Genomic DNA, 27,746 nt, shown 5'->3' with positions numbered 1-27,746 from the left:
TTGACAGACTAACATCTTTATGTCTAACTACTATAGGTTCAGTTCAAGTGTTAATGGTTTATTAATATGTGGCTTATATAATCTGGTTTATTATCACATTGAAATGTCAATGAGTTGGATTCTATCAATGGAAGGAGGGTGAAACTTGTTTTGGGGGATATTTATGATTTTGTGTACATGTGGAAATATAAAGACTTTTGTGCTGTTAAATAAATACTCTCCTAATTACTGACGTGTATTCACTGACCAATCATGATATTGTTGTGACATTATTTGGACTGTTTGAGAAGATAATAGAATGTTTCAACTTAATACCTCTCAAAACCAACACTGAGGTAATCTCCTTTTCACTACTTTCCAACTTCCAGGACTGCGACTTTTTGCAATAAATCGTATTCCAATCAAGGTCTTATCCCCCATTCTCATAAACAAATATCCGTGAGCTTATTAGCTATTCATTCATTGAATCATTCACAGTTTTGGCAACATAGGCAGGATCATACATAACTAACCATGTGGAAACTGATTTATCAATCGATGTTTAAAACATAATATTTACCTTCTGTCAACAAGTGTAACTGTATTGATGCATTATTCAAGTTAAACATATTTTTGTAGCATCCATGTTGTGTCATTACATCTTACATTTCTTGGGAGATCAAGGGACCATCCAAGGGGAGGGGGTCATGATGTAATTGTAAAGTGACATACGCACCTTTTTTACTTTTTTACTCGATTTAACAATGCACAAGTTACACATGTCAAACAATAATAAAACAATACATCTGAGCTTTTCAACTAATTAAAAAACGAAGTTGTTTTCCACCTACATGAAGGATGATATGAAATAGAAATTGTAAAATAATTTTAAAACATCAAGATGTACTAAGGAAAAACAATCCATAAATATCACTAAGGTTGTACAAATATAGAATAATTCTAATAATATATGTTTTATATCACAATCATACAATCCATTGAACGTCATAGTGTTCACCAAACACAGTTTTGCAGTTTTCTAAAAAGAGGAAAGAGTGGTTTGGAGCCTAAAAAACTTGTGGATATAAATATTTCCCAGTAAAATCAAAAATAACTACATTATTATTTACAGTGTTTGGGACGTTTGGGTATTGGACACACGCACTTCCTCTGTATTTCCATCCTGCTTGTGACGTTGGGCGGAAGTTGTATTGCCAAATGGGAACTCGTAGGCGGGGCCTATTTAATAGCGTATGACAAACCTAATGGTACATTCAGGCGATCCTTGTAAAAACTGAAATACACTATAGTATTATAGCGATTTGGTCGGAATTAACAATAGCATAATACACTAATGAGATATATAAGAATTTTTAGTAATATAGCATGCATTATGCGCCTGCTTAGATGCCTTTAGAAGGAATATTGGAGAAAATGCACATGCAGCGTAATAAATACTTCAAATTAAAGATAAAAACGAATAAAACTGAAACAAATATGTACTATTCTTGAAACTACCCGCCCATAGTATCATACATTACAACAATTCATTAATATTTAATATATATTACATATTTGCACTTGTATTTTCCTGTTTTTGGCAGCTCATATGTGCACTCACGTCATTTCCGACAGTACTTAATAGCAACATCAGATCCTTCACATAGCTAGTGGTTAGTGAGACACCTCCATCCTACAGAGTGGACAGTGTTTTACTTAAGTGGATAATCAAGGATTTGATTATCTTTGCTGCAAAACATGCTCAACCCGCAGAGATCTTTGTCTGAGCTGCCCAAGATGTCCGCTGCCAGTCAAGTGGAGAGAGCTGTATTGGTAAGCTGTTCTCACATTTTCTCTGCAACACAGGACGCAGTTCTGTTTGCCTTGACCAATTACTGACTGAGTCGTCGGTGAATCTAACATTTCATTATTAAAGCTGTGAATTATTGAATGTTGAGGGACGTGAATAACGTGCTGTTAGCCCAGAGGGACAGCAGCACCCGCGCGCGCGCGCGCGCGCTACAATGCAGGTGCTGTAAGCAGCGCTCGCGCTGTCACAGTATTCTGAGATGATGTTGACAATGGGCCTTGATTATTGACCGAAGCAAAAGCCACTCATATGACTGAGCCTGCCCATCCTAAAGCCTGCCATGATAAGTGGTATATTAACATTAAGCGTTTTATATGGAAACATCACATTTCACAAATAAACAGACCTTTAAAAAGCTGTTATTATGAAGAAGAACAAACGGTTGTGCAATACTTAGTGAAATAATAAGCAGTAAGTCTATATTCATTTCTGCAAGTATTTATTTCATGATGTATTTTTATATTGATGTGTTATTGAAAACTGTGATGCAGGCTTACTTCTCTGACTTGCTTGCAAACAGCTGGGCAGATTTAAAACTTTGATTCATTTGTTAAAGCTACATTACTGTTTATTTGACTTGGTGTTATGTAGTCAACCTTATTAACAATTGTCTCAAACAGTGGTCACAGAACTGAACATTTGAGCTTACTTAATTGTAGGATGGTGAAAGGCTGCATGATTTTATTGAAGTGTAACCCAAATACTGTTTAAATAAGAAGTAGACATGGCCACTGTGATACCACCCCTTACGGTTGCTTCTTACAGGTCACTGTAACTGAGACTTCCCAATCACTGGAAGTCCCAAAGCATACCATGCATTTCTGTATGCTTTACTTCAAATTGCAACATGGTTCACAAAAAGGATTGAATCAAGCAAATGAGTCCATAAACTTATTAAGAAAATGTGTGCCGATTTAATAAATCCAGTGAGAAGGGCCACTTCTACTGGTTGGCCTGCATACTTTTTTTTTGAGTCTCCCCCTTCATATTATTAGAAAGACTGCAGGACATAGGTCCTGCAAGGTCCTTGTGAGGTGCAAAGTGGACAAATGACAGTGCAACTCATGTCTGAACATGCAAGCTGTAAAGCAATGTTTAATCTGCATTGACATAGTACGGCATATGATTATGAAACAGGGAGCATAATATTAATCTATGTAAATGCAGTGTCTGCAGATGTGAGAAAGGAGTTGTACAGACAAAGGAAGGGACTGCTGTGGTGTGAACTGTGAGAACCCCCCATAAACTGCAATGTCGTTTTTTGGTTTTGTATTGTCCCATACGTGTCTGTTTTAAAAAATCATAAGGGAGTGAATACTTTATTTTGTCATTTTGGTAGGAGGAGGAATTCAACTGGCTGCTTAAAGAAGAGGTACATGCTGTGTTAAAGCAGCTCCAGGACGTCCTCAAGGTAAAAGTTAAGCTGACATGTAAATTGATGTATTCAGAGCAGAGTGATGTGAAATCAGTTTATTAAAGGGCTACCCCACCAATTAAACATATGAAGAAATGTTAACATGTTACTGTTAGGACTTCAGAGACTGTGGGAAATGTTTTCTAATGCTATGTGCAGGTCCCAAGGAGCTTTGAGAATTAAACACTAATTACGTGATGATTTCACCAGGATTATCCTTGCTAGTCTGGAAGACTTCTTGAAGAATAAACACCCTGCCTGTTGTAAAAAGATGGCAGTGAATTTAGAAGACATGCTAAACAAAAAACAACAAACATGTTTTAACTACGAACCATCAGAAAACTCCCATCAAACCCTTTATGGATGGAAGGTGCCATCCATATGTACTTGGATGGATTGATTGTTTGAAGGTTTGAATTGAAATAACAATGAGGTTATCAATCCCAAGTAGTACGGCTGTATGAAAATAACTGTTAAATATTTGAACGAAAGACATACAAGGCCAAATCTTCTACCATTGTTCTGTTAAATATTTGTTTTACTTCATGACAGAATGGTGTCTTGCTATAAATACTGCTGGGGCAAAGTACTGTGAGACTTTTTTTTTGTCTTCTTTCTTCTTGCAAAAAAACTTCTTAGCTTTCTTTACCAAAAAATGACTGTTTGTGTGAAGGATACCTCAGCCTTTGTTGAATTGATTTTTAATCCACTTAATGGATAATAAATTATGCCAAGGATGATGAATTAGAACGATAAGAATTATTAATGAAAATGAAAAGTGTAAAATGATTATATAATTTGATTTTAAAATTCCAAAATGATAAAGGTGAATGTCTATAACAGCCACTGCATTAATAACCCAGCTGCCAAGCTTTTTCAGTAGGTCTCTGACACTTGTAACAGGGTTATATACTGGATACAGATTCATGTAGAATCTTTAATCCACACCTTAAATTTTATATGTACATTGTCAATGGCTTCACAACACTATGAATAGGATTTTTTATTGATAGCAAGTTCTCTCTGCTCTATCAACAGGAGGCATCGAGACGTTTTTCTATGCTGACACCGGGCCTGGAGAGTCAGCTCAAACAGGAAAACTTCATCCTTGGCAGCTCAACGTATATTTCATATTGATCATATTTCTTTGTTATACTTTCATGGTGGAAAGACAATAGAGCCACAGTAAAAAATGTGTATCATTAAATGTCTTCCTCTCAGGGAATTGACAGTCAGGTGTTCAGTCATAAATGGTTTTGAAATGTGCTCGGACGCTAAATTAATCTGTTGGTCCTTTTGTTTATGTTGTAATCTTTAGATCAGGTGTCCACATTCACACACTACAAAGCTTTTCCTTTCCTTAATCTCTTCTTCCTATTTTGTAAATAAGTAATGTTGTGTTTTATTTGCAGCATGGATCAAGTGAAGGGAGTGCTGACACTGCAGGGAGAAACTCTGACTCAGGCTGTAAGTTTTTCTCTTTGAGGCTGTATTTTCTTGTGTTCAAATTAAACATTGATTTTGGTTTATGTGTCTCATGTTAATGTTTTCTTAACAGGATATAAACCTGAAGGTCGCAAAGAGCAGCCAAGTGCTGCACTTTCAGTTCAGGGAGGACAAGCAGTGGAAACTGCAGCAGGTACATTTTGTTGGCGTAATGGAAACAGAACTGAGATAAAAAGAGGAGTTCAAGTTGTTCCATTTTTTTTGGTCTCCCAAGAAGTTCTCTCACTGTTTGTCCACCATATAAACATTTTAGCCACGACAATTTAAAGAGGAAATGGCATTTTAAATAGTTCTTGAAGGATATTATTATAGAATACTAGAGTTATTTTTAAAAATGAGTTTACAGGTTTGCCAAACACCATATTACCGGCCTTGCGATATATGTAGATACAAGGTTTAAGGATTCAACAAGTATTTCAACGTTATCAAGAAAAACTGGCTTAGATATAGCATCCGATGCTATGATAATTGTTAGAAAATAAGGCTATGTACTGGGAATTCACAGAGAATATTTGGATTTTGATCATAGAATAAGCACCACTGGCTAAATGCACTGTTAATAAAAATATGATTGATTTGCTTTAAAATGGAATGAAGCTCAGGTAACGATTTTACTTTGCAAGACTCAGAAACATGTGGAATACAAACTTAAGGATTTCACAGAATTATAGAACTGTTCAAATGACTCATAGTGTGTTACCCTGACATACAGTCTTTCTTAGATCAATATATCTATTGGACTTATGTGATTTGTTGTAGGAATAGTGAAGTCTACTCCACCACACTTTATACTTAATATGCTTAATTTGCTTTTATTTAGTATTTTCTTGTTCAGGTAAGGTTGCTGTGGAGAGATGGTAACATGGTTGTTGGCTTAACATGATGGTAGCTGATTTTTGTTAGATAGCATGTTGTTAGCAGATGATGGTACCTTTGTGGCCAGTTGAAGCAGAAACAATGTAGCTATGAGGCCTGACAAAGCTTCTTTCATTGCAAAGGCAGTTTGTACATGAGGTAAGGACCTTATAGATTTATTCATAGCTTGATTTCCAATGCAAGCCTTATAATTGGTCAAAACTATAACGTGCATACAGGGCTCCCATGAGAATGCTAGCCCATCATTTATAACTTTTTAACTACCTTACTAATAACAGATATCGAATGCGTATTTTCTTATATACTTTGTAGAATTTATATACAAAATATTACTTCTTTTTTTTATATGCAAATGATCTTAAAGGTATAGTATGTAGAATTTTATAACAATGTTTACATTCAAGTATATCTAAATTAATAAAAAGTGGACTAAGCCTATGTTATATATTTTTTTTTTGAGTACTTACATTACCTCAAATATTTCCAACAGTTATCAAAGCCAGAGAAATCCGTAATTTTATAGTTGTAACACACCGTGTCTTCGCAGCAGCCACCATGATGAGCCGCCATGACAGACAATAAAATGTTTATCGTTGCCAAGGAAACACCAGATGTTACGTCAAAGACCGCTGCATAAGGAAGCGTGAGCTGCTACTGAAAGCTGCCGTACTGCTGCTGTACGCGCTGCTTTGATAAAAACGTCATAGCAGAGAGAACTCCCACGATTCCCTGCTAGCCTTGACGTCATCTTTTGTTATTGTTTTGATTGAGAGCCCCCTGGTGGCGGATTTGTCATACTGTGCTTTTAAATCCATCTCTTTCCTGTCTCTGTTTATCCATCAGATTCAGGATGCCAGAAACCATGTGAACCAGGCTCTCCAGCTGCTGAGCAGCCACGATGAGAGCTACCACTTTAAGACAGGGGCTGAGGTTAATAAGGTCTGTCTCTTCATGGCTACCAAGCCTTGTTCCAGTCAGAACAGAGAGGAACATGAGGATATTTCAATTCAATGCAGTGACAGCTTCATGTTTCTATTCTGGCTCTAGCTCATGGATGCAGTGATGCTCCAGCTGACACGAGCAAGAAACCGCCTCACCACCCCAGCCTCCTTGACCCTGCCTGAATTGGCCACCAGTGGTTTGATGGTACAGGATATAAGACAGGACATTATACACACACTACTGTAGTATGACTAGTCTGTCAAGCATTCTGTTTTTCTCCTTCCATCACCAGAAAATGTTTTCTCCTCCCATGCCCGGGGATGTGATGGTGAACTTTTACATCAACTTGAGCAAATTGTGTCTGACAGTCTACCAGCTTCATGTGCTGCCTCCTAACACCATTAAGGTTAGAAACTTGTGACTCTACAACACTACACACAGCATCATGTCATTCATGTTTTCATGGTTTTTTGTCTTTTTACTTGATAGAATTTCAAGCCAGCTGGGAGCTCAGTGCTGCACAACCCAGGAGCAATGTTGTAAGTCAACTTTCTTTTTCTTTCTTTCTTTCTTTCTTTCTGTTTTTGCGTCCAGTTGTATCTTTAAGATCACTTTGAACTCTGTTTTCCTCCACAGCGAGCTCAACAACAACCGGTTTGAGGTGAGCCATGTTCATAAGGTCGAGTGTGTGGTGCCCTGGCTGAACGATACGCTGGTATTCTTCACCATCTCCCTGCAGCTCTGTCAGCAGCTAAAGGACAAGGTGGGTATCTCTCCTGGAAGATTGAACTAAAATATCAAACTGTGCAATATTTTACACATAGATATACCAGAAATCAAGTATATCCTATGTAAATGTCTCTCTGAGTCATTAGTGTCTACAATGAGTAACAAGCCGAGTCCTGCCAGCTGTACAGTTGCCAGGCCGTGTTTACATCATGTTCCAATTATAACTCCTTCGTGCGACCGCAAGTATAGAGGGGTTGGAGCTGTGCTGTTGGAGGAGAGCGGAGGCTTCAGAATAGTGGAGGTGTCGCCAAATGGCAGTTTGTTTTGGTTTAGAGATGGTGCTCAAGGGCGACATCTACTGGATCAAAAAGTCACAAATTCTTCCTTTAAATACATCAACACTTGATTCATCGTATGGGGACATGACTTCTTAAACCTGCCCTTAACTAGAAATGAACTGTTTAAACAACCGGGGTTGGGAAGTGGGAAGGGCTCAAGTTTCTCCCCGTGTTTTTCTCAGATTATTTGATACTTTTGAAGTAATCCTATTTGAGGTATGCTCTTTGTTACTGAGCATAAAGGGACTATTTTGAATCATGTCATTTCCAATAGGGTTTTCTGTTATAGGAACAAGTTCTTCTCTCTGCCATTTTAGCATGATCAATGACTTTACAAATTAGAGGTGTAAACCATTGGAGAATTCAAAACCTGAACAAACAAACAACAGCTTTGTTGTTGGTGAATGAATCAAAAAGTAGTGCATGTATTGCATTAGTAAATCATCAGTGTTTCAAACAAAAGGGTTTATATTTTGATTTAGAGATGTCCCAAGCCAATTAAAAGGGTTATATCAGGGAAGATCCTGGAATCTTTTGAAAGGGCAAGGATTGTAAAAAAAAAAAGCTTTAAAAAGCTTACCTTTTCGTAGAAGTAGTGCCCTGTGTTGTTGTGAAAATCTATTTCTTGTCTTCATTTAGCCTTTTGGCCATCACACTAATAAGTAAGCATCATATTATGTGAGTTAAACTCCAGGAGACACTAAAAAGTCTCTGTTATCAGATGGGAAAAAAACTTAAATTGCATAAATAGTAGCATAAATCTGCATCTGCAACTTTAGTTTGATAATATCAGCATATTGGACATTGGACGAAAATCCAGTAACATGTATTCCTACTTCCCAAACTTCACTGTATTGGGTGTTCAGCTTGTTCGGCTTCTTTTAGGTGAACACAAAACATAATTGAGCGCAGCTTTACAGTTGTCCACTAGGCATTTAGTAACTGTAAAACTGTGTGTCTATTGTGAAAATAGCCTGCGATTGAGTGACTGATTGGTACTGGCCTGAACAATATTAACATTGCTTCTGTTACTGAGTAAAGTCTAACCAGCTCCTCTGCCTCTGTGTTTTCATCCTCACAGATATCTGTTTTTTCAAGTTTCTGGAACTACAGACCTTTCTAACCCACCTCTTGTCCAACTTCAAGAGACCAGTCAGAACCAAACTAAACCCACAAGTGTAAGGGAAATTCTTGGAAGGTCTATACTTCTATCAATATTTATTATCCATTCATTCAGTTTCAAGTTTCAAGTGTTGCATGATTAGCTGAGTGAGCCAATCAAACCCCCAGGGATATCGATGTTTGCTGTTGCAAGTTTTGTTAGCCCTGCTGACTGACACTTCTCTGATGTGTATTGCATCCCAGCACTGACTTGAATTTTCAATATTTGAATGTTGCTGATTAATATATTATTTTGTTACATTTAGGCTACTTAGAATATAAAGAGTATTTAGCTGGTTCTTATCCCAAAGTTTTGGAACACTTAGTTGACTGCTCAGGGTTGGAAGACTTAACAGAGCCTTTTGCACCCCCTCCCCTTTCTTTCCCAGAGGCTTCGATAGGGCGTCAGATTTAGTTGTGTTGGTTAGCACTTCTTAAGCCAGTGTATACTATATCCTGTAGCATAGTGGAGCTTTCCAAAACGAAGGAAAAAAACAGATTGACGCCACATTAGTGAACTTGGGGTTCTGTAAAACCTTCTATTGTTTTGTTCTGGCCTGTAGCAATGAATTGGTTGCTAAACTTTAAACAAATTCCCCTCTCTTCTTAACATAGAGGTGACCTAATAAACCAAGATGCTTCATTGAAAGTCAGACAGGAATGTTCCCTAAGCTCTTGTTAGATGTGTATCAGTGTGTAACCTCCGTTATATTTGGCTGTGGCTTTGTTGAATTGTGCACTTCCGAATGATCTGAATGAATTCTCACTAAAGTAACATTGCACAGGAAATTTATTTGAATTCACACAGTTACTTCTAAAGAATTAAAGACTTTTAATGTTTGAAGAATTAAAGCAGTAGTATCCCATTAAAACACACTGATGTATAGAAAATCTGTGGTAGCAGTTCTCAGGGTTTAAGGGTTTGGTGATAACAGCATAGAGAAAATAGTCCATTGTTTAAATCTTCTCAGCTTTTGTCAAAAAGATTGTATGGTAGGAGTGTGTTGTTTTAGTAACTAAAATACTGTGCAATGACAACATAATAGCATATCCATGACAGTGGGGGTTGCTTCATTCAACTTTTTTGTTGTTGTCTGACACCCATTGTATTAGTAAGTGTGATGTCTAATTCATCAAATAAACTGAAGTCCACTTGGAAAAATAAAATGACTGCTATATGACTTAAACTTGGCATTAGGGTAGTTGAGCCAGACCATTGTTTTGTATTTATTTATTTTCTTCCATTTTGGTTGAAATAAAAGGACAACTCACATTCCCAGTTTGTTTTGTAAGACTATGTCTAAATGATAAGCTACTTGCCATGTCTGTTGATGTAATGTTTCATATCAAGTGTTTGTCTGCTCTTTGTTCATATTTATTTAACACAGTTTGCACATATTGATTCCATGTGAACCAAACACTAATCCAATCATGAACAAATGACTTTATCCAGTAAGTGTTAATCTTTTGTGAAAAGCTGTCTATCATGTAAAATGTGGAAATTATTTATCTGATATCTCTGCAATAAATATATTCTTAACAATAACATGGCTTTGTTGAACTCTTCTCTTTTAAACTCTTTTAAATATTGGCTTCTTCTCCTATAAGCAGGAAATATCCCAATCTTTTCCAAAAGTAAACATACCACCACCACTTATCATCAAGGACTGCTGAGTTTCACTGGAGGAGTTAAAGGTTAAAGAGTGTTCAACCTACAAAGAGCAGTCAGTGTGGACTGAGCCTGTAAACCTGCCAGCTGTCCTTCTCCTGTTTAATGGTGGAAGCCTTCACCTGTGTACTTTGTTCTCTACAAAAATTATTTTGACTTTTTGCATTGAACATTACCCCATACAAAGACATGACCTCATGAAAAGGAGTACAGTAACGAATACAAAATATACGTGAAATATTTGTTTTTATGTTTAATTACATGTAAAACATTGAAACATTCTTTCAACAAGCAAAATAGGAGGAAGTTAAATTATAACAGAGTTATAAAACAAGGCTGTTTCAGCCTCTCTCTGGTATCATTGCAATAAAACCTACATTATAGAGTGACAGTCAACAAGATCAACTATTGTATTTCCATTACTTTGTAGCCAAATTACTAAATGGCAAAGAAATTGTTTTCAACCAATCATTCTATGCATGGGTTCACTACTTACTAGTTTAAAACTTGGTGTTGGTTAAAATGGAAACTTCTGTTTATTGGCACAGTAGTCAAACTAGGAGGTACTGGCCTTATCAGCCTTCACAAGGTTTGATTAGTGCTGTTCATCTGTCAGGGTTCCAGAGCAACATTCTCTATGCCAACCTTCCGTCTTCGAGGCTGTTGAGAAAGCACAAGGTCATTTTTTTTTTTAAAGGACCCTGGCTGAGTTTCAGTCTTTTTTCACTTCATGACAAGAACAAAAGCAACATTCAGTTATAAATGGTTTCTCAACTGACTAAATGGCTATGCCCCTAATCTACTAATTTAAGTGCACACGCATACACAGCATCATAATCTATATTAATTACATATTTGCACTCATTATCATCATCTTGCACAGTTGCATAGCTTCTTTTCCCTTTTTGTGCACATTTATTATTTTGTCTTTCTTTCAGTTATCTTTTATTATATTCCTCTAATAATGGCAGTAAGAGTGCTGTTCAGCACTTTGGATCAACTGTGTTATGTGTAAAGTGCTATAAAGAGTTGAGTTGAGTTGTTGAATAGCTATTAGCTTTTCCTCTTCTTTTTTTTACTTCTCTTGTTTTGCACAAAAACATCAAGTCAAATTCCACATATGTGTAAGCCTACTTGGCAATATGCCTGATTCTGATTCAATCACACCAAAGTCATATACATCTTTTTTAACTGTATTCAATTCTAGATAATAAATGCATAAGATTGAGCAAGTACAATAGCAGGCTGATCCATAAAACATGTCCTAATTAATCATACATGTAAGATGGTTGTCTGTTGAGATTTCCCTGAGAATTGTAATTCCCCTAAAGCATGAATCTTTTGAACTAAAAATATTGGATTGTGTCAGAACTACCTTTTCATTGTCACAGCAGCAGCAGCAACAACAACGGATCAGGACCAGAATGACCAGCAGCAGAACCATACCTGACAACACACACACACAGCACAACATTGACACAGCAGACACAGGCTTTCCTTTTCAAATATATGTCTACTGTTTGGTAGAGAGGAATGGATGGGTAAAATATGAAAATTGTTACAAAGAGAAGAAAAATCATCATACTAGTGTTTTCTTACCAGTGAGTGTAAAGGTGTGGGTAAAAAGTGGGTAAGAAAGAGCAGGGCTAGACCGGTTAGAAAAAAAAAGCTCAGCATTTTGACCCACACCAGCCGACTATAACCAATCTCACACCACCCATTTTTTAAACTCCTTTAATCCTTTCAATGTGAATAAAAGCAGATCAAAATAAAATGTTTCAGTTAAACAACATTTGTGGGATGGCTTGTTGAGGCTAATGGGAACTGCACAATTTAATTGGAAACAAACATTAATAATCATTTACTGTATTTACATGTGAAATTAATGGAATCATAATTACTGCGAAAGGCAGCCTGTTGATGATACAAATAGAACATTAGAAAATGTCTTACATTCCTGAAATTCTACATGAACAACTCTATGCTGTATGTTAACTATTCATAAAGTGATTTGGCAACTGTATAAATTGATTGATCATTGATGGATTTATATCCACCTATAGATACAGAAAGGTTTAAAGTTATATCAAGAGTAATCTCTTTCCTTCTCTTTAACTCACCAATGAAGATGAAGAAGACTGCAAACGAGGCAATGTCCCAGTCAGACTGGAAGAACTCCTTGGACTGTAGTCTCGAAACCACATCCTGGAACTGATCCTCAATCATCTTGTTTTCTGCTTTTAAAAATATGCACAAAACTTACTTTGTTAAAGGACAGTGATTATCAAAGATAATGGTGTAAAAGACACATACAAGCCCCCAGGTTTGCTATAATGATAAAACATGTTAAACAGCATTTAACAAAGTTACTAGCTTATTAGTTATTAGCAGTAACAGCGATAATATGCTGATAAGTCTAATAGTAACATTAGCAAATAGGCTATAAATAAATGGGGACGACTGATTATGCTAATAGAAGTTGAAGTAAAGCAGCTCTGAGATTACTTTACAATATAATAATGATCATAGATGTAAGGCTTATATTAATAGTTGCAGCTCGCAAATAATGAAATGACTAATTGCTTAATTTATTTAATGCTAAATGTGAGTTAAATTATACTTATATATATATATATATATAAAAACCTTCGCTTTTCCGTCTTAATAATAAAAAAGATTGGTATTATGTTATTTAAATTATAACATTAGTAGGCTATCTGACATAAGCAACAACTAATTTGATTAAAACATTAAAAAACGTTCTTAAACAAAGTAGACTACCATAGCTCTTTCTTTATCTTACTATTTTACAAATAAAAAATTCCTCCCATTTGGTATTGACAGGTAACTAGGCGGAATCAATATACATAAATAGCCTACGTGCAACATTGCATTCATACTTCTTTCACTCAAACAATTAGAAGTAACATCATAATAAAAAATGTACACAAGCATATATGTATTGCTCGTTAGCAAGTAGGCTATAAAGTGTATATTTTGACGATTGCTTACCTGTAAACGGAGGCGCTTGCAGTCTTCCGGGTATGTTCTTCCTGACAAGAGGCACCTGTGAACACCGAGTGTTGTGTGTGTGTTGTGTGTGTGTTGTGTGTGTGTTGTGTGTGTGTTGTGTGTGTGTTGTGTGTGTGTGTGTCTGCTCTGTTTTGATTGTGTCCCTACATGAAGAGAGCACACGACTCCCACTATAATATAACGATCAAGGAAGTGATTTCTTCCTTTTCATCACTTGTAGGTTGTGACTGTCAGTGGTGCCATAAGCAGATCTAACAATGAAAGTCCATTGTTTTCACTTGAAAGGTGATTTGTATATTCCACCAGTGCTGCATCCGGAATAGAGATTCCGGATGCGAACTAAATCCTGACTGAAATCCTGACTTCCTTAAATGAGCACTTATCTACTTATGTCAAATGTGTGTCCATGCAACAGCATTTTAATATAAATTCCTCTCTATCTATCAAAACAGTAATGAACAAGCATTTGATAACCAAATTTTTGGTTATCAAACCTTTTTCCAACAACTTTTTCCAACAATAAACCCCAGACAGGAACCAGGGTCATAGTAATCTCCCATATTATCATGTAACTTTGAATTTAATCAAACGGCAAATATACAAAATGTTAATCTTCAAAACAGTTGTGGATCATCATACAATTTGAGGTGTATACTTTGGGATGATCTGATTGGTTCAGTTGCTAGGGTAGGCGTTACCTGGCATACATGGAAATATTCTCTGACGGACAGCTTTGTTGACCAATAAATGCATCGTACTTAATTGTCGTCACATATTTGCCTACGTGGAGGCAGGATGTGTACCTCTCCGGACTTCCGGGTTGAGGTTCCTGCTGTAGCCCTGGTTGTTTTGAATGTGCAATGGCTGAGGATCCTTCGCTGGCTCTCCGGGTCTCGGAAATTAAGGACCCGGCGGTTCTCTTCGAGCGCTACAACACCGATGAGATCCGCCGAATCGAACGCAAAGTCCGCGGTGAGATTGAGCAGAAGAAAGAGGAGCTTAGACAGATGGTGGGAGAACGCTACCGGGAGTTGATGGACGCTGCTGACACCATTGGAGAGATGAGGCAGTGCTCGGAGAGTGTCGTCCAGTCCATTCAAGACATGCACCAGTACTGCCATAGTCTGAAAAGAGGCAAAACCAGTGTGAGCAGCAGCAGACAGGAGGTGAACAAAGTACCTATTATTTTAGCTTGTCATAGCGTCAAACCTCCGAACACCCAATTTGATTTAATGGCAATGCATCTCTTTTGAAGTTATACAAAAATCGCCAATTACAAGTATGGGAAGACTACTGATGCTGAACAGACATGATATGTCCCCCAAACAAAGCAGACATTCCTTAGTGTTCACAGAATGTAAGAGGAGCTGCCCAAGAAGAACAGGAATGCAAATAGCTTTTAAAAAGAAAATCTATTGGTTACTTTTTACTAACTTACATACAATCAATTCCCCACACATCTAGTATATCAAATAAAAAAATAAAAAAATGTCACACCTTGTCTTCTGTTTGTAAAATGCGTAAATATAAATGCTCTTGTGTTGTAGAGCCAGAGGCAGTGGCAGGATAAATTCTACACCATGGCTGCCCAGATCAAGCTCCTCCTAGAGATTCCAGAGCGCATCTGGAGCGCCATGGAGGCCTCCCAGTACCTTCAGGCCACTCAGCTCTACCTGCTATGCTGCCACCTGCACAGTCTGCTGCAACTGGAGGCTGCTACAGGGGGCCACTACAGCCCTGTCCTGGCCCGCTTCCCAATTCTGGTCCGACAGGTAGCCACCACTGGGCATTTCAGGTATAGGATGTTATCTTACTAGAAAGAAGGCTTTTGATAAACACAAATGAATGGATCCATCATTAATAAGAATTTTTGAAGTATGACAATTAGCTAAGCCAAGTAGAACCTTTGAATAAATGCTAAGTTATAGGTCAAAAAGAAGTTGTCCCCTTGCAGGTCCACCATTCTACTGGACAGCAGGTCTCTGTTGCAGGGCCGGGCAGTGTCAGACCAGGCCATTGCTGAGGCCCTGGTGTCCACCATGCTTTTGGAAGGTAGCTCTCCACGTCAAGCACTGGCTGATTTTTTGCTGGCCCGGAAGGCCTCTATTCATCAGCTGCTCAACCAACCACAGCACGGTATTGAACCATTTATATTACCTGCCAGGCCACCAGTTTTTAACCAAGTGCACATTAAAAGTTTTGGATTAAAGGTGTTAACTGTTTGGTTGAAAAGGAAATGTTCTTTACAGTATGATTATTTTATGTCTAAGTGAAGCTAAATGACCCATCGACATGTTTTTATGAAATGCTCATAAACATTTTTTTGTACAGGTGCAGGGATCAAGGCCCAGGTGTGCAGTCTGGTGGAGCTGCTCATCACCACTCTGTTCCAGGCCTATGCCGTCTTTTACTTTCCCCCAGAGGGAAGCCCCCGGCCAGGGGAAGGAACCTTGAGCTGTGGAATGCTCTTCTCCATCCTTGAGATTGCTACCTCCGACACTCCTGCAGGTATAAAAAAAGATGTCCTGGAAGTCAGGATACGTTTGTTGATGTCTTTTATAGAGAGCTTTTTAAAACAGGCCTGTTTTCATTCTAAAAAACTCTTTACTTTTGCTTGGTTTCTGCATGTTTCAATAATAAGCTTTTCATATTCCATGTCAGTTCTTTTGGGAAAAAAGCTAGCTTGTGATTCATTTCTGTTTACATTTTTCCCCAAAGTTTTTGTATTTTCACAGATGGAGGAGATTATCAGCTTCTCAGTGCTGTTATCGTAAATGATCTTGTAATTATGGTCAAATTGAAAGTAATTTAGCTGTTAAAGGAGTTTATGATTAAAGGGCATGCCTACTTGTTTTTGACAAGTTGCTACCAGAAAAAAGTATTTAATATAGAGGTGTATCAATGTATATCCACAACAAACACATTTTTGATATGTCTACTTTGGAAAGGGAATACAAGTAAGAACATTAGTCCCATTTGTCTCCTCAGCTAAAGGTAAGAGGGTGATGCAGGGAGAGACAAGCACAGGCAGCTGGTTCAAGTACCTGCCTCCCTCCATCACTGAGTTCCAGCCCACCCTCCGCACCCTGGCTCAGCCAATCCAGAGAGAGCAACTCCGGGACACTCTGCAGCAGTGGATTGATACGTAAGCTTCAACCAATAAGAAAACTGCTCTTGTTTTTTTTTTGTCTTTGGTGTTCATAAAAGTATGAAATAGATGCTTGCAATTCAAATTCAAGACACACAATATTGCAAATATAGTTTTTTTCACTTTGATGAACAGTTGTTTAGAAATAGAAGCCTCCCAGTGGTCCAGGCTTAAACCCTCCCTAGTGTGTTATTATGTAGAAAATCTGCAGACAGGTTGATTTCATTGTCAGTGGCTAAACAGCTTTACTAAAATCTCAAATACGTTTCAAGAGTTCTTAACATAGGTCTCAAAGTGTGATTCATGCCTTTGGATAAGCACTGATTCAATGCTTTATGCCTTGAGGGAATAAACTATGTTCAGCCTTATCTCTATCTTTTTAAGTCACATATATTATGTGAGAAACATCTTCTGTAGGTGCCAAAGTCATGTGTGCATTGCCAGGATGATTCCAAACGAAGCAGAGAATTCCATTCTATGTTTTCCAGCTTTCCTGGTCATGTAGAATGGACGGGGAAGTGGATTTACCATTTAAAAATCATTGGAAATCCATTGAAAACATGGAGAATATTCACTTAATCAGTCATCAAAGCTGTGCAGTAAGTACAAGAAGTGGGAGCATTCTGTTTGTTTAAAGGTGTGCACACTTTAAATAATGTTATATTATTAGTGTTTATTTATATTAAACTTTTGAATACAGTTTTTGTGTACCAGTAGCTGCTCATACATGTTCCTATTGTTTTGAAGTATAGTACCAATAAAGCAGTTTTTTTCTCAATTATCTTAAACACATCATTGGTTAATTTGTCTTTTGCTAACTTATCACTACTTATTGTTTCTTTTTATACTCTTAGCTGTAAGGAGGTTATCTGCCATGGAGTTGGTGGCCTTCTGGTCTATGTAAAGAGCCTGAAGGGATTAGCAGCCATAAGGGATGCCGTGTGGGACCTCTTGTCGACAGAGTCCATTAGTCAGCATTGGAGCACTGTATGCCAGCGGCTGCTGGAGCGACCACTAGCAGTCTGGGATGACTTCCTGCAGCAACTTTTCCTGCAGCGCCTGAAGGTTAGTTCTCTCTCAGCTTTACTATTATAATCACAGTTTACAGTTTCCAACATCTTAACAGGTCTTCCCTATTTTAAATGGATAAGTGCCTCTTTTTGTGTCATGTTGAATCTCAGAATTATCAGAGAACCGCCTACCAATGCTGAGAATACAATTATATTCCAATAATTATTTACCTCCAATAATTGCCCCCCCCCCCCCCCCCCCATCCTCAAGGCTATCACCAAAGAAGAAACCGAAGCCATATCAACTAGCTCTATCCAGCTCCTCACTTCAGCTGTGAGGGATCTTGAGGGCCAGACCATCCATACTACTTCATGTGCCAGCCCCAGCTTCAGCCGAGGGGCCCAGTTTGAGGTAGATGTGGCATCCTTCCTGTGGTCAGAGTCTCCAGGAGACCTGCTAAGTGATGCAGGGTGGGTCAGCGTTAGCCAGCGGGGACAGCAGCACCAGAGGAGTAGCCTTGCCATGAAGACCCAGGCCCTGACACCCTGTGTTCAAAACTTTTGCTCTTCCATGGATGCTAAGCTAAAGGAAAGGCTGGATGATGTGCAGCACTACCTTCCCTCGCAGGCCACAGGTAAGTGCACATCAAACTAAGCTTCTATGTGCTAGTCTGCTTAAGTAAGTGTAATGTTTAAACAGACATCATCCTTAGGATAGGGAGTGGGGCACCAGTCCCAATCTATTCAAACTCCTGGGCTGTTCAAGTTCCTTTGACCTTGAAATATTCAAGTCCAAACACTAGTTCCTAAAGTGTCAAATATACAATATTTATTTATCTGATACTTATTTAGCCTGGCTCTGAGATAACTTGAGATAATAATAATAATAATTATTGTGTTCTATTGACACAGAAGAGGCAAAGGTAAAATGTACTAATCTGCAAAAACAACAACAACCTGACCATCACAAGTTAGCCATGGAGTTTGGTACAATTTATTGTAATAAAAAATAACTTGACACCTAGATTTTAGAAAATAAACAGAAAGCAAAAAACTGCTCTTTGTATTTCTTTTGGATTCAGGCGGGGCATGTTGCAAACACAGGTATTGAGTAAAACAGGAAGAAGCGCAGTTATACATTTGAGAATGCGTCATAGCCAATTTGCACTTGTGCATTTTGTTAATCTATCACACTTCATATTGTTATAGAAATATTGAACAATGTTATCCTACGTCACACATTTTCCTCATATAATGCTCTTCTGGTCCTGCTTTGTAAGTAGTAGTTTGGTAATGTCCCTTTGTAGGAAACATCATTCATGTCTCATTGGAATACAGCTTGTACTGAAGCCCCATGATGTTGTGTCTATTTGCAGGACTTATTGTAAAGCTTGAATGATCTGCTGCTTGAATGTGGTTAACCACACTTGCAGAGTACAGTGTATAAAATTACAGTATTTTAAAAAAGTGTAGCATGGCTATAACAAAAATAAATGCTTGTCAAATTTGTCAAATTTAACTTTTTGTGTAAGCTTAGAAGTGTATCTGTTCTCAGTAATATCATTATGCACACTTGCTAGGTTTACATTTTCAGATTTGAAAAAGGTGGTGGTGGAAGGGGGTCATCAAAATATATAAAGACATGACTATTCTCCACGTTATGTATTGTAACAACTGGCATCCTTCAGAATTTAAGATTAATATGCCAGTTTTGTCCTACACTTTTATTTATGTCAAAAAACCAGCAGAACTAATGACACTCCCATCAGCCTCACCTGTACTTTGTGTTAAGTTCTTATGTAGAGTTGATAATGGGAAACATTATATCAACATAGCTGTTAAATATCTGAATGTTAAAATTGTCGTAATGACCATGCAGTCACACTTTCATTAGTATTTATCTAAAGGAATGCTGGATGAATGTGAAGCCTAACAGAGCCATTAGTGTGGCCATAGACTTGTCAGTGTTCATTAGTCAAGGTAATAAGAGACTTTTTCAAGAGGCAATATCGTTTCCAAACCCTCAATAATCGCTATCTTTCATTTTGTGCTCGGCAGGGGCTGACTCCAATTCGGTCTCGATCACCTCCTCTGTTTCTGCCACTAGCACGTCAGCCTCCTCCTTTAACCGCTACACTGACTCGCCAGCAGTGGAGGAGGCTTTCCGGGAAGGCTGCCTGGCCTGCGTCCACAGCATCCTAACCTCCATTCGCTCTGAACTTGCCACAGCCTCCCCTGAACCCGTCCCGGCCCAACTCAGTTCAATCCTTTTCATGGCCAGGCTGTGTCAGTCCATGGGTGAACTCTGCCCCAACCTCAAGCATTGTATCCTGGGAAAACAGAATGGTTCGGAGGCCACAGCAAAGGGAACACCCAGACAGAGCAAGAAGCTTGGCAAGGCCAGGACCGCCACAGAATTCAGTCCTGCCCAGGCAAAGTGGGCAGGACTAAAGGAGGAGCTTCTCAACTGCAGCATGGAGGCGTACCGTATCTGGAGCTTCACCCTGTCCAAAGTCAGACACTCCCTCTAATTTCTATGTATATGTAAAATGTTCTGTGTTGCTTGTAGTTTTAAGTATGTTTTCTGTAAGAAAGTGTAGAAATAGGGTGCATGAAGGCCCAGCGGTTACGTAGCGCCCCATGTATGGAGTTTATAGTCTGGGTTCAAGTCCGACCTGCAGATCCTTTCCTGCATTCCCCCTCTCTCTCCCCGATTTCCTACTCTTTCCACTGTCCAATCCCCCCCAAAATTTAATTATGGAGGTATCTTTTGGAACAGCATGAGTACAAATTTAACCAAAGCTAAACTGTTCATACTCTAGCTTTATTGAGTTTTTCGCTGCATCTTACGGCCAACCTATAAAAGCTACTACACAGACATATAAGCCTGAACCTTTTTTGTTTTAAAATCTAGGGTAAACCTTGTACTGTCAATTTATTGTGCAAACACGCTTTTTTCTGTTTTGTCAGTAGTTGTTATTACAACAACTAGAATTGCTAGATTTGTTAATATCACTAACTCAAAGCTGCTGTTAACCTTTGTTTCGGTGTTTCACAATGTTAGAAAATTGTTGATATTTCTTCAAGGCCCTGGCGAGTTACACTTCTTGGTGTTGTGACAGGTGCTTCTGGATAAGTTTGGCACAGCGCTGCATGCTGAGTCTGCTGGTGCCATCCTTACAACAGCAACAAACTGGGAAGATCTGGAGATTCAAGAAGAAGCAGAGTCTGGGAGCAGCGTCACCTCCAAAATCCGTCTTCCTGTCCAGGTCAGATGCTCAACATGCACAGTAAAGCACAATGGTTTCTGATTGCAATCACTGATCTATTGTTAACAACCCTTTTCTGTAGCCGTCTTGGTTCGTGCAGTCACTGCTGTTCCAGCTGTGTGTGGAGGTCAATCGGGTGGGAGGCCACGCTCTACCCCAGCCCACCCTGCAGGAGCTGCTGCAGGCCTGCCATGCTCAGGCCCTGGATCACTTCCACAGTCTTACACAGCAAGCCCCCAACAGAGTAAATCTCTCCCACTAATATACACACAATTTCAACACTGTGAGAGATGCTAACTGTTGAACCACTAGCAGAACATTTTATCACATGAAAAAGGACAGAATCAGTTATCCAGGTCAGGGTTCATAATAAGCTAATAATAGAAATACAATATGTTGAAATACTACAGAGTATAAAAAAGCTTTACAACTATGAATATATGTAAATATAAGTGAAATACATGTGAGAGGAGAACATTTAACCAGAAGGTTTGGAGAGCCACTGGAGCATCCACAATTTCAATATTGTCTCCCTGGTCTCCCTCCAAATAATCTTGAAGTGTCTATTCTTTTTCTTCCTGTTTCCCACAGGAGGCTGTATTCCCGATGACTCAGAACAGAGCCTTGCAGCTGTTGTTTGACCTTCGTTACCTCAGCTCCACACTGGGCTGCAGACTGGAGGAGGGAAAGAGCTCCCGATCCCAACAAGACCCAAGGTAGCATAGTTTTTTTTCTCTTTACAATTATTATTTTTTTTTTTAAGCCTTTATTGTTTATTGTTTGGGGGGGGGGGGGGGGGAGAGAGACACAGGTCTTCAGCCTCTGTACATGGGGCACGTGCAATAACAACTAGACTACCAGCGCCGTTTTCTGTCCCCCAACACACAGGAGCACTCATACACTCATGCAAAGTATAGTGTATGACAATATACAATATATATATAAGATAAATGATGGTAAAAAATAACCCTATTGAAGAGGATTGAGAATGATAATATCCCCCAGCTTTTATCTATACGTTAACTGTTTTTAATCCCTGTTATTGTATATCCTGACAGCTTAAAAAGATCTCTGTTGTGTGTCCTCTAGATTCCATGAGATATGTGACTGGCTTGAAAGCTTCATTGACCCATTTGACCTGGACGTGTTCACACCTCCACTGAACTCTAACCTCAGTCGTCTTTCCCAGAGGACCTCGGTACTCAATATTGTAGTATTCTCTTTATGAACTGAGAAGCATTAAATCAAAACGTATTGAACCACTGTTCACATTTGATGTGCTCTTTTAGTGAGCTAATGAAGCAAATGTTACAGAATTTTGACCAAATGTTACTGTTTTTTGTTTTTTTTACGGCTGCTGTGTTTTTAGGTGCTGCTGGGACTGCTGACAGGTTCAGAGAAACAGTTTTCCTTACGGAGCAGCAGTGTGAACTCCCAGGAGCCGTACAACATCCTGCCGCTGGCCAGCAGCCAGATCAGGTGAGAGGTCAATGTAAGGCTTCTCTGTGGATCATAGCTGTGAAGCTTCTTTAGATCTAGTTATACGTAGGTCATTTCACTTTGGTACATGGACACCAAAAGAAGGTTTAAAAAAAAACATGAACCAGTGTATCCAACATTTAGACGATACCTGGGCAGGCCGCCAAGTAAATTTATGGCCGCCCAAGTGTATTTCCAACCTATTTTTATTTATTCATAAAATTGCAGCGCTTGCTAAAATCAAGTATATACAGAGTGTGTACTTTTTGGAGCTAAGAAAAATCATTGTTGTGAGCTTAATAAATTAGTCTGAAAATTGAGTAAGGTTTTTGTGAAATATTTCAAGTACCGGTAATAGGAGAATTTGTAAATCCATAAATTAACTTAATATTATTTTTCACTAAGTTCTGTAGTTACTTAATAATCCACTACCACATCATATTTAGTCAAAATGTAGTCTAAGTCTTGTTTGTCATATAAATATCAAAGTTTGAAAATGCAGAAACATTATTTCAATTATTCCCTATTTGACTGATCTGTCCTGTGTAGGTTTGGTTTGCTGCCTCTCAGCATGTCCAATGTTCGTAAACCTAAGTCAGCCTCCAGAAGCTCTGAAGCTCCTCACCAACTGGTAAGTAACACATCTGGAATCTGAGGCCTGTATTACAAAGCAAGTTTTATTAACCATTACAAAAGCTGTCACACAACATTGGTTACACTTTGGTTAACATTAAATTGGTTTATGTGAGGTCAACCTGGGGTCTCCTTGAATATGTGCACATGATTCATGGCTGTGTTTATGGCATATGAACAATTCCTTACAGAAACAAGTCTGCTGCCAACAGGAGCACATTTTTAAACTTTGAGAAAAGTATTTAAAACAAATAAAGAAGACAATAGTTTTATAGACAATAATTCAAGCATGTTAGTCAGGACAGGTCTTCTGAGGGGTTCTGGAGATTCATTAAAGTGAATTCACTTTAATTCCTCTGATTTTCTCTCCACAAGCACTGTATTCCTGTATGCAGCAAATAGTCATTGATAAATGGGCTGTCCTTCTAGTCTTGTCACCACTCAAAGTGCCTTTAAACTAAATGTCAAATTCATCCATTCAGACATGCATTGATACACTGATGGCAAAGGATGCCACATACAGTGCCCATCACTTCTTAACCAATTGCTCAAAACCCAGTGGACAATTATACTCTGACCACTAGATTTAAGATTTGTATTTGTCACATCCTCATACAGATGGACCATGAAATGTAATGACTGTTCAGCAATGTCATGCAATAAAAATACACTCCCCACATTACTCTTAAGATACATGTATACAGTGAAATGTAGAAATATAAAAATTAAAAATAGATAAATATAAATATACAAAAATGTATAAAAGATATTTAAGTGTCAAGGTGTAAACGTACTATTTGAGTGATATTGAGATGAATTGTATCACACAAATGATAAACCATAAAGCCACAGTCTTTGAACAGTCTTGCTCTCTTCCCCTTCCCAAGATCGCTATTTGTGATTATCCAATTATTTGGGCAGAGGGAAGTCTGTTGTTTTGGCTGATCTATTGTAAAAAACATAACGTGCCTCGGTGTAGGTCAGGTGCGCAGCATTAGATACCATGGCAGTGAACCCAGGTGAGAAGTGTGCCGTCTTTGCAGCACTGAATAACCCAGGCTTAACAGTGCAGTAACCTCGCCAACAGCATATCCAGCTTCGTAGTACAGGCCTCAGGTCTCCTGAAGCTCCTCTGAGTGTTAGTGTTGTGTCATATTCTGACAACCACTGTATGTTTTCATTTTGTGTTTTGTTATTGTGTCTCACATCTTGAGTTAATGTTGCCTGTTAACACCCTCTGCCCTCCCAGCGTTTTTGAGTGCAAGAAATGCAGGCAAGTTCAACAGTATGTGGTAATGTTTTTTTGTGTTTTGGTTGTGTGGTGAATTGTGCCATGGTTTACTGTGGGTGCATTTGCAGTACGGTATGACAGTCAGATGTGTATAAACTAAAAACTGCTGCTCTGTTCTCACTAACACCCCCACGTTCAGCTAGGGCTCATTATATAGCTGAGGAAAAGACTAATAGAGAATTTCCTTGGGAAACAACAGTAAACACATAGGTTGACAAATCCCATTATGCAATTTGCATAGTAAGTCTGTAGGCCTTTTCATACTGAGATCCCCACAAGCAAACACTAGCAAACACTAAACCGAACAACAAAGACAATAAAGCTCCCCTGTTCAAGATTTTCTACAGCCCATGCTTTTTGGAAGCAAATGGTTTACATAAAATGCAAAACCGTAGCTATCATTCATGGAAATCTAATGTTTTGATGGCACACATAAAACATACTTAAAATGTCAAACCTGTGTCCCATCCCTCTGGCCTAACCCCTTTACAGCAGCTGCTACCTCTGCTGCTAACATAAAGGTTTAACAACATAAAGCCCCATTTCCTCTGTCTGCCTTTTAGAATTAGATAATAAAGGCGCACAATTCTGGCCTTGAACAGGCTGTGTAAAAAGGGCATATGTTAAAGTAAGACGAAACAAAAAAAAAAAAGTTTCAGGGCAGCTCAAGTTGAAATCTGTCACATTTCTAGCTATGAGAGAGATATTTTTGTTTGCTGTCTTACTTATTCTCTCCCTGTGCACTGTGCATGAGAAGTTACTCCCCTTGTTTGTGCTAAGCTACCCTTAGCTTTCTGACAATAATTAAAGTAGTCCATAGTTTAAACCGCTTTAGAACTGCTTAAGCAGTCTCCTTAAGTCCTTGTCTTAACATAGTGCTTCAAGTATTCTTTCACTTAGCATTAGCATGCTCATGTGGTTCCTTTTAATCCCTACCAGAGTTTTCAGTCATATTATTTACCTCTATGTAACATAAATATCCTACTACAGCCACATGATATTATATATTACAGAAGTTTTAGTATGGATCGGCTAACTGTTGTGCTACATATCACAGCCCTCAATTGACTACAGTTGTGTCAGAATGCTAGCGTAGCTGTTTACAATGGTGAAACATGACACTGATTTGAACACCCAAAACAATTGATCTATTATCCCACAGCTAACCAAATTTTCAGAGAAACAAACTGCCTTTTTAATATCAATTACTAGGAGCACCTTTCTGCTAGTCAGAGGCAGAGAAAACTGTATGATCAGGGAACTGTGACAGGATGTTTAAAAATAATTTTAAACATAAAAATGACATTTTTGGGTCTTGTTATACCGTTACAAAAAGGCATACTTGTCACAATGACTTTGAATCCCAACTGATGTGAAATAAGTGAGAGGTACTAAAGGTTCTTGGCTTATCTGTGAACATCTCTGGAGTGGCCATAACTTGCTTTACTAACACTAGCCAGTTAACCTTAGTTAATAAGAAATGCTACATTACTGACATGGAGGAAACATGTTCAAGGGATCCTTCAAATTCTCATTCAATGGATGGTCTTAATGATTTCCTTAGTGATTTTTTTTGGCTGTGTTGTGGTTCTTTGAATCTGGGCCCTGGATTTAACGGGGTCAATAGACGGTGATGTGTGTTTGTATAACTTACGCTTTCAGATGATCAGTTGGAACAATCTACTAAAATCTCAACAAACCTGATGTTTTCCATTTCCCCCAGCAGGAGGACAGCTTCCGGCCAGGCAGCCTGTTCAGACAACTCGTAGATCAGGAAGAAGACATAGCCGCTCCTTCATTGTTCAAACTCAGCTGGCTGTCTGGCATGGCCAAGTAACCCTTTTTTGCTCAAGGCTTTTTATTTGGCTTTGCAGAATATTTGTAAAAAATGGTATTTATAGTAAAAAAAAAAGATTTCTCTCTTGAGAAATGCGTGTTGTGTGATTTGTTGATACTTTCTTCTATTGTTCATGATTTTTTCACATTTCACATTTTTTCAGAAAACACATGCACAAACGAGCAACAGCAAAGTTAGTGTTCACATATTAGCTTGCGGACTTTACGGTATATGATCCCGGACAGGTAGGAAGAGGATATTTACCAGCACTGGACAGATGAGATCCAAGTGTAACAGAAACATCTATGAGAAATACAATTTGACTCTCAGGTTCCTGTCACTTAAATGTCACCGCAGGGAAAGAGACAGATGTCCTATCCTGCATTGGTTTCATTTCCAAATATTCTTTTTTTTTTTTAGCCTTATGGAGTTCAGTGACAGTCTCTCCCTTCTGCTTGGATGATCCCCTTTCTTCTTCCAGCATTGACATGAGTTTGACATTTGGATTTTTCCTATTTCTACAAAAATTATCCTTAACTTTACATTTGCTTCCCAGATTCATGTCCTCTCAGAATTGAACTTTAAAAAAATCCAATATTTTATGAACACCACAACACTTCTTTTCATTTTTGTGAAACCATGTTTTTCTTATTTGTGTGTAACACTGGTTTCAAATTAAATACCTGCAAACTCAATGACATATGATAATATTTAACTACAATGTTAAAAATTGTTAAAATGTTACCTGATAGATTTCAAAACATTAGATTTTATGTGACAAACACACACAGGGAAAGTCTGCTTTATTATTAATCAAATTTATTATGAAAGTAACCAGATTAAATCCTGTACAAATCGTCAATAGAGAAAGAAATTGTTTTGACTGATTTGACCATTTGGTAACCTACGCAAGAACAACAATACTTAAACCTGACTTAACATCCTCCATAGACATCGTTACATACAGCCACAACCATTTTATTCTAATGCAAACTGCAGCCACACAAATCAGACAATGTAAAGAAAATGTAATTTTACTCTCTTGCCAAACTTCATTGAATGGACTTGTATGCATGTCTAAGAATTGTAAGTTCCATCGAACAAATAGTGAATAAAGACAAACCACATGCTTATCTTTGGACAAAACAGCTAATTTAATGAATACTCATTTTGTGGCGTTTAGGTATTTAACAGGAGATTTATAAGGTCATTTATTGAAAAAAAAACTTGACAAATCGAATGTCTGAAAATACTGTTTCACTGCATCAATACCTTTGAACCTAATCCTCAGAGATGACTTTAAATTAAATACATTTTGATGTACAGATTAGAGACAATGAACCCCTGCTCACAGGCAAGTAAAATCCCCAAAACTGTCGTCCTGCCTTTCTAATGGTCACCAAAAGTCACTTTGTAGTCTCCTTCAATTTGTTTTGAATGATTTTTTTGTTGTTTATTTTACACTTGTTTTTGTTGTGTTCTGTTTCTTTCTGCTAGTATTTCACTTTAAAGACATTTCTTCTTTTTAATGTGTTTGTGGTTGTTCTTCATCTTTTTGTGAC

General features: G+C 38.1%; 3 protein-coding genes across 7 annotated transcripts; 2 read left to right on the top strand and 1 right to left on the bottom strand.

Moving 5' to 3' along the window:
* The first annotated feature begins 1,607 nt into the window (after positions 1–1,607).
* rogdi (rogdi atypical leucine zipper) lies at positions 1,608–10,361 on the top strand. Its single transcript, XM_020644235.3, has 11 exons — positions 1,608–1,812; positions 3,189–3,260; positions 4,302–4,384; positions 4,676–4,730; positions 4,822–4,902; positions 6,489–6,584; positions 6,693–6,791; positions 6,880–6,993; positions 7,077–7,126; positions 7,224–7,350; positions 8,736–10,361. The coding sequence occupies exons 1-11, from the start codon at positions 1,738–1,740 to the stop codon at positions 8,775–8,777; spliced, it is 894 nt and encodes a 297-aa protein (XP_020499891.1). The 5' UTR covers positions 1,608–1,737; the 3' UTR covers positions 8,778–10,361.
* A 352-nt stretch (positions 10,362–10,713) lies between these two features.
* smim22 (small integral membrane protein 22) lies at positions 10,714–13,765 on the bottom strand. 2 transcript variants are annotated; one of them, XM_020644242.3, is made up of 4 exons: positions 13,497–13,765; positions 12,605–12,721; positions 11,860–11,930; positions 10,714–11,144 (listed from the first exon to the last, which is right to left on the bottom strand). In XM_020644242.3, exons 2-4 carry the CDS (start codon positions 12,708–12,710, stop codon positions 11,097–11,099), a joined length of 225 nt encoding a protein of 74 aa, XP_020499898.1. In that variant the 5' UTR covers positions 12,711–12,721; positions 13,497–13,765; the 3' UTR covers positions 10,714–11,096. The 2 variants fall into 2 exon arrangements, with proteins under 2 accessions (XP_020499898.1, XP_020499897.1); XM_020644241.3 differs by having other exon boundaries at positions 12,605–12,718; positions 13,497–13,762.
* Positions 13,766–14,321: 556 nt separating this feature from the next.
* cog1 (component of oligomeric golgi complex 1) lies at positions 14,322–27,713 on the top strand. 4 transcript variants are annotated; one of them, XM_065965071.1, is made up of 16 exons: positions 14,322–14,683; positions 15,065–15,312; positions 15,472–15,653; positions 15,849–16,025; positions 16,506–16,662; positions 17,520–17,730; positions 17,947–18,310; positions 19,734–20,188; positions 20,798–20,944; positions 21,027–21,188; positions 21,536–21,660; positions 22,034–22,142; positions 22,314–22,423; positions 22,973–23,054; positions 24,306–24,329; positions 26,074–27,713. In XM_065965071.1, the coding sequence occupies exons 1-15, from the start codon at positions 14,378–14,380 to the stop codon at positions 24,312–24,314; spliced, it is 2,844 nt and encodes a 947-aa protein (XP_065821143.1). In that variant the 5' UTR covers positions 14,322–14,377; the 3' UTR covers positions 24,315–24,329; positions 26,074–27,713. The 4 variants fall into 4 exon arrangements, with proteins under 4 accessions (XP_065821143.1, XP_065821144.1, XP_020499880.2 ...); XM_065965072.1 differs by having other exon boundaries at positions 26,071–27,713; XM_020644224.3 differs by lacking the exon at positions 24,306–24,329.
* Positions 27,714–27,746: the final 33 nt, after the last annotated feature.

Source organism: Labrus bergylta, chromosome 16, assembly GCF_963930695.1.
Source record: "Labrus bergylta chromosome 16, fLabBer1.1, whole genome shotgun sequence".
Lineage (NCBI taxonomy): Eukaryota > Metazoa > Chordata > Actinopteri > Labriformes > Labridae > Labrus > Labrus bergylta.
Note: the sequence above shows the minus strand (reverse complement) of the source record. Positions and strands in the feature narration are given on the sequence as shown.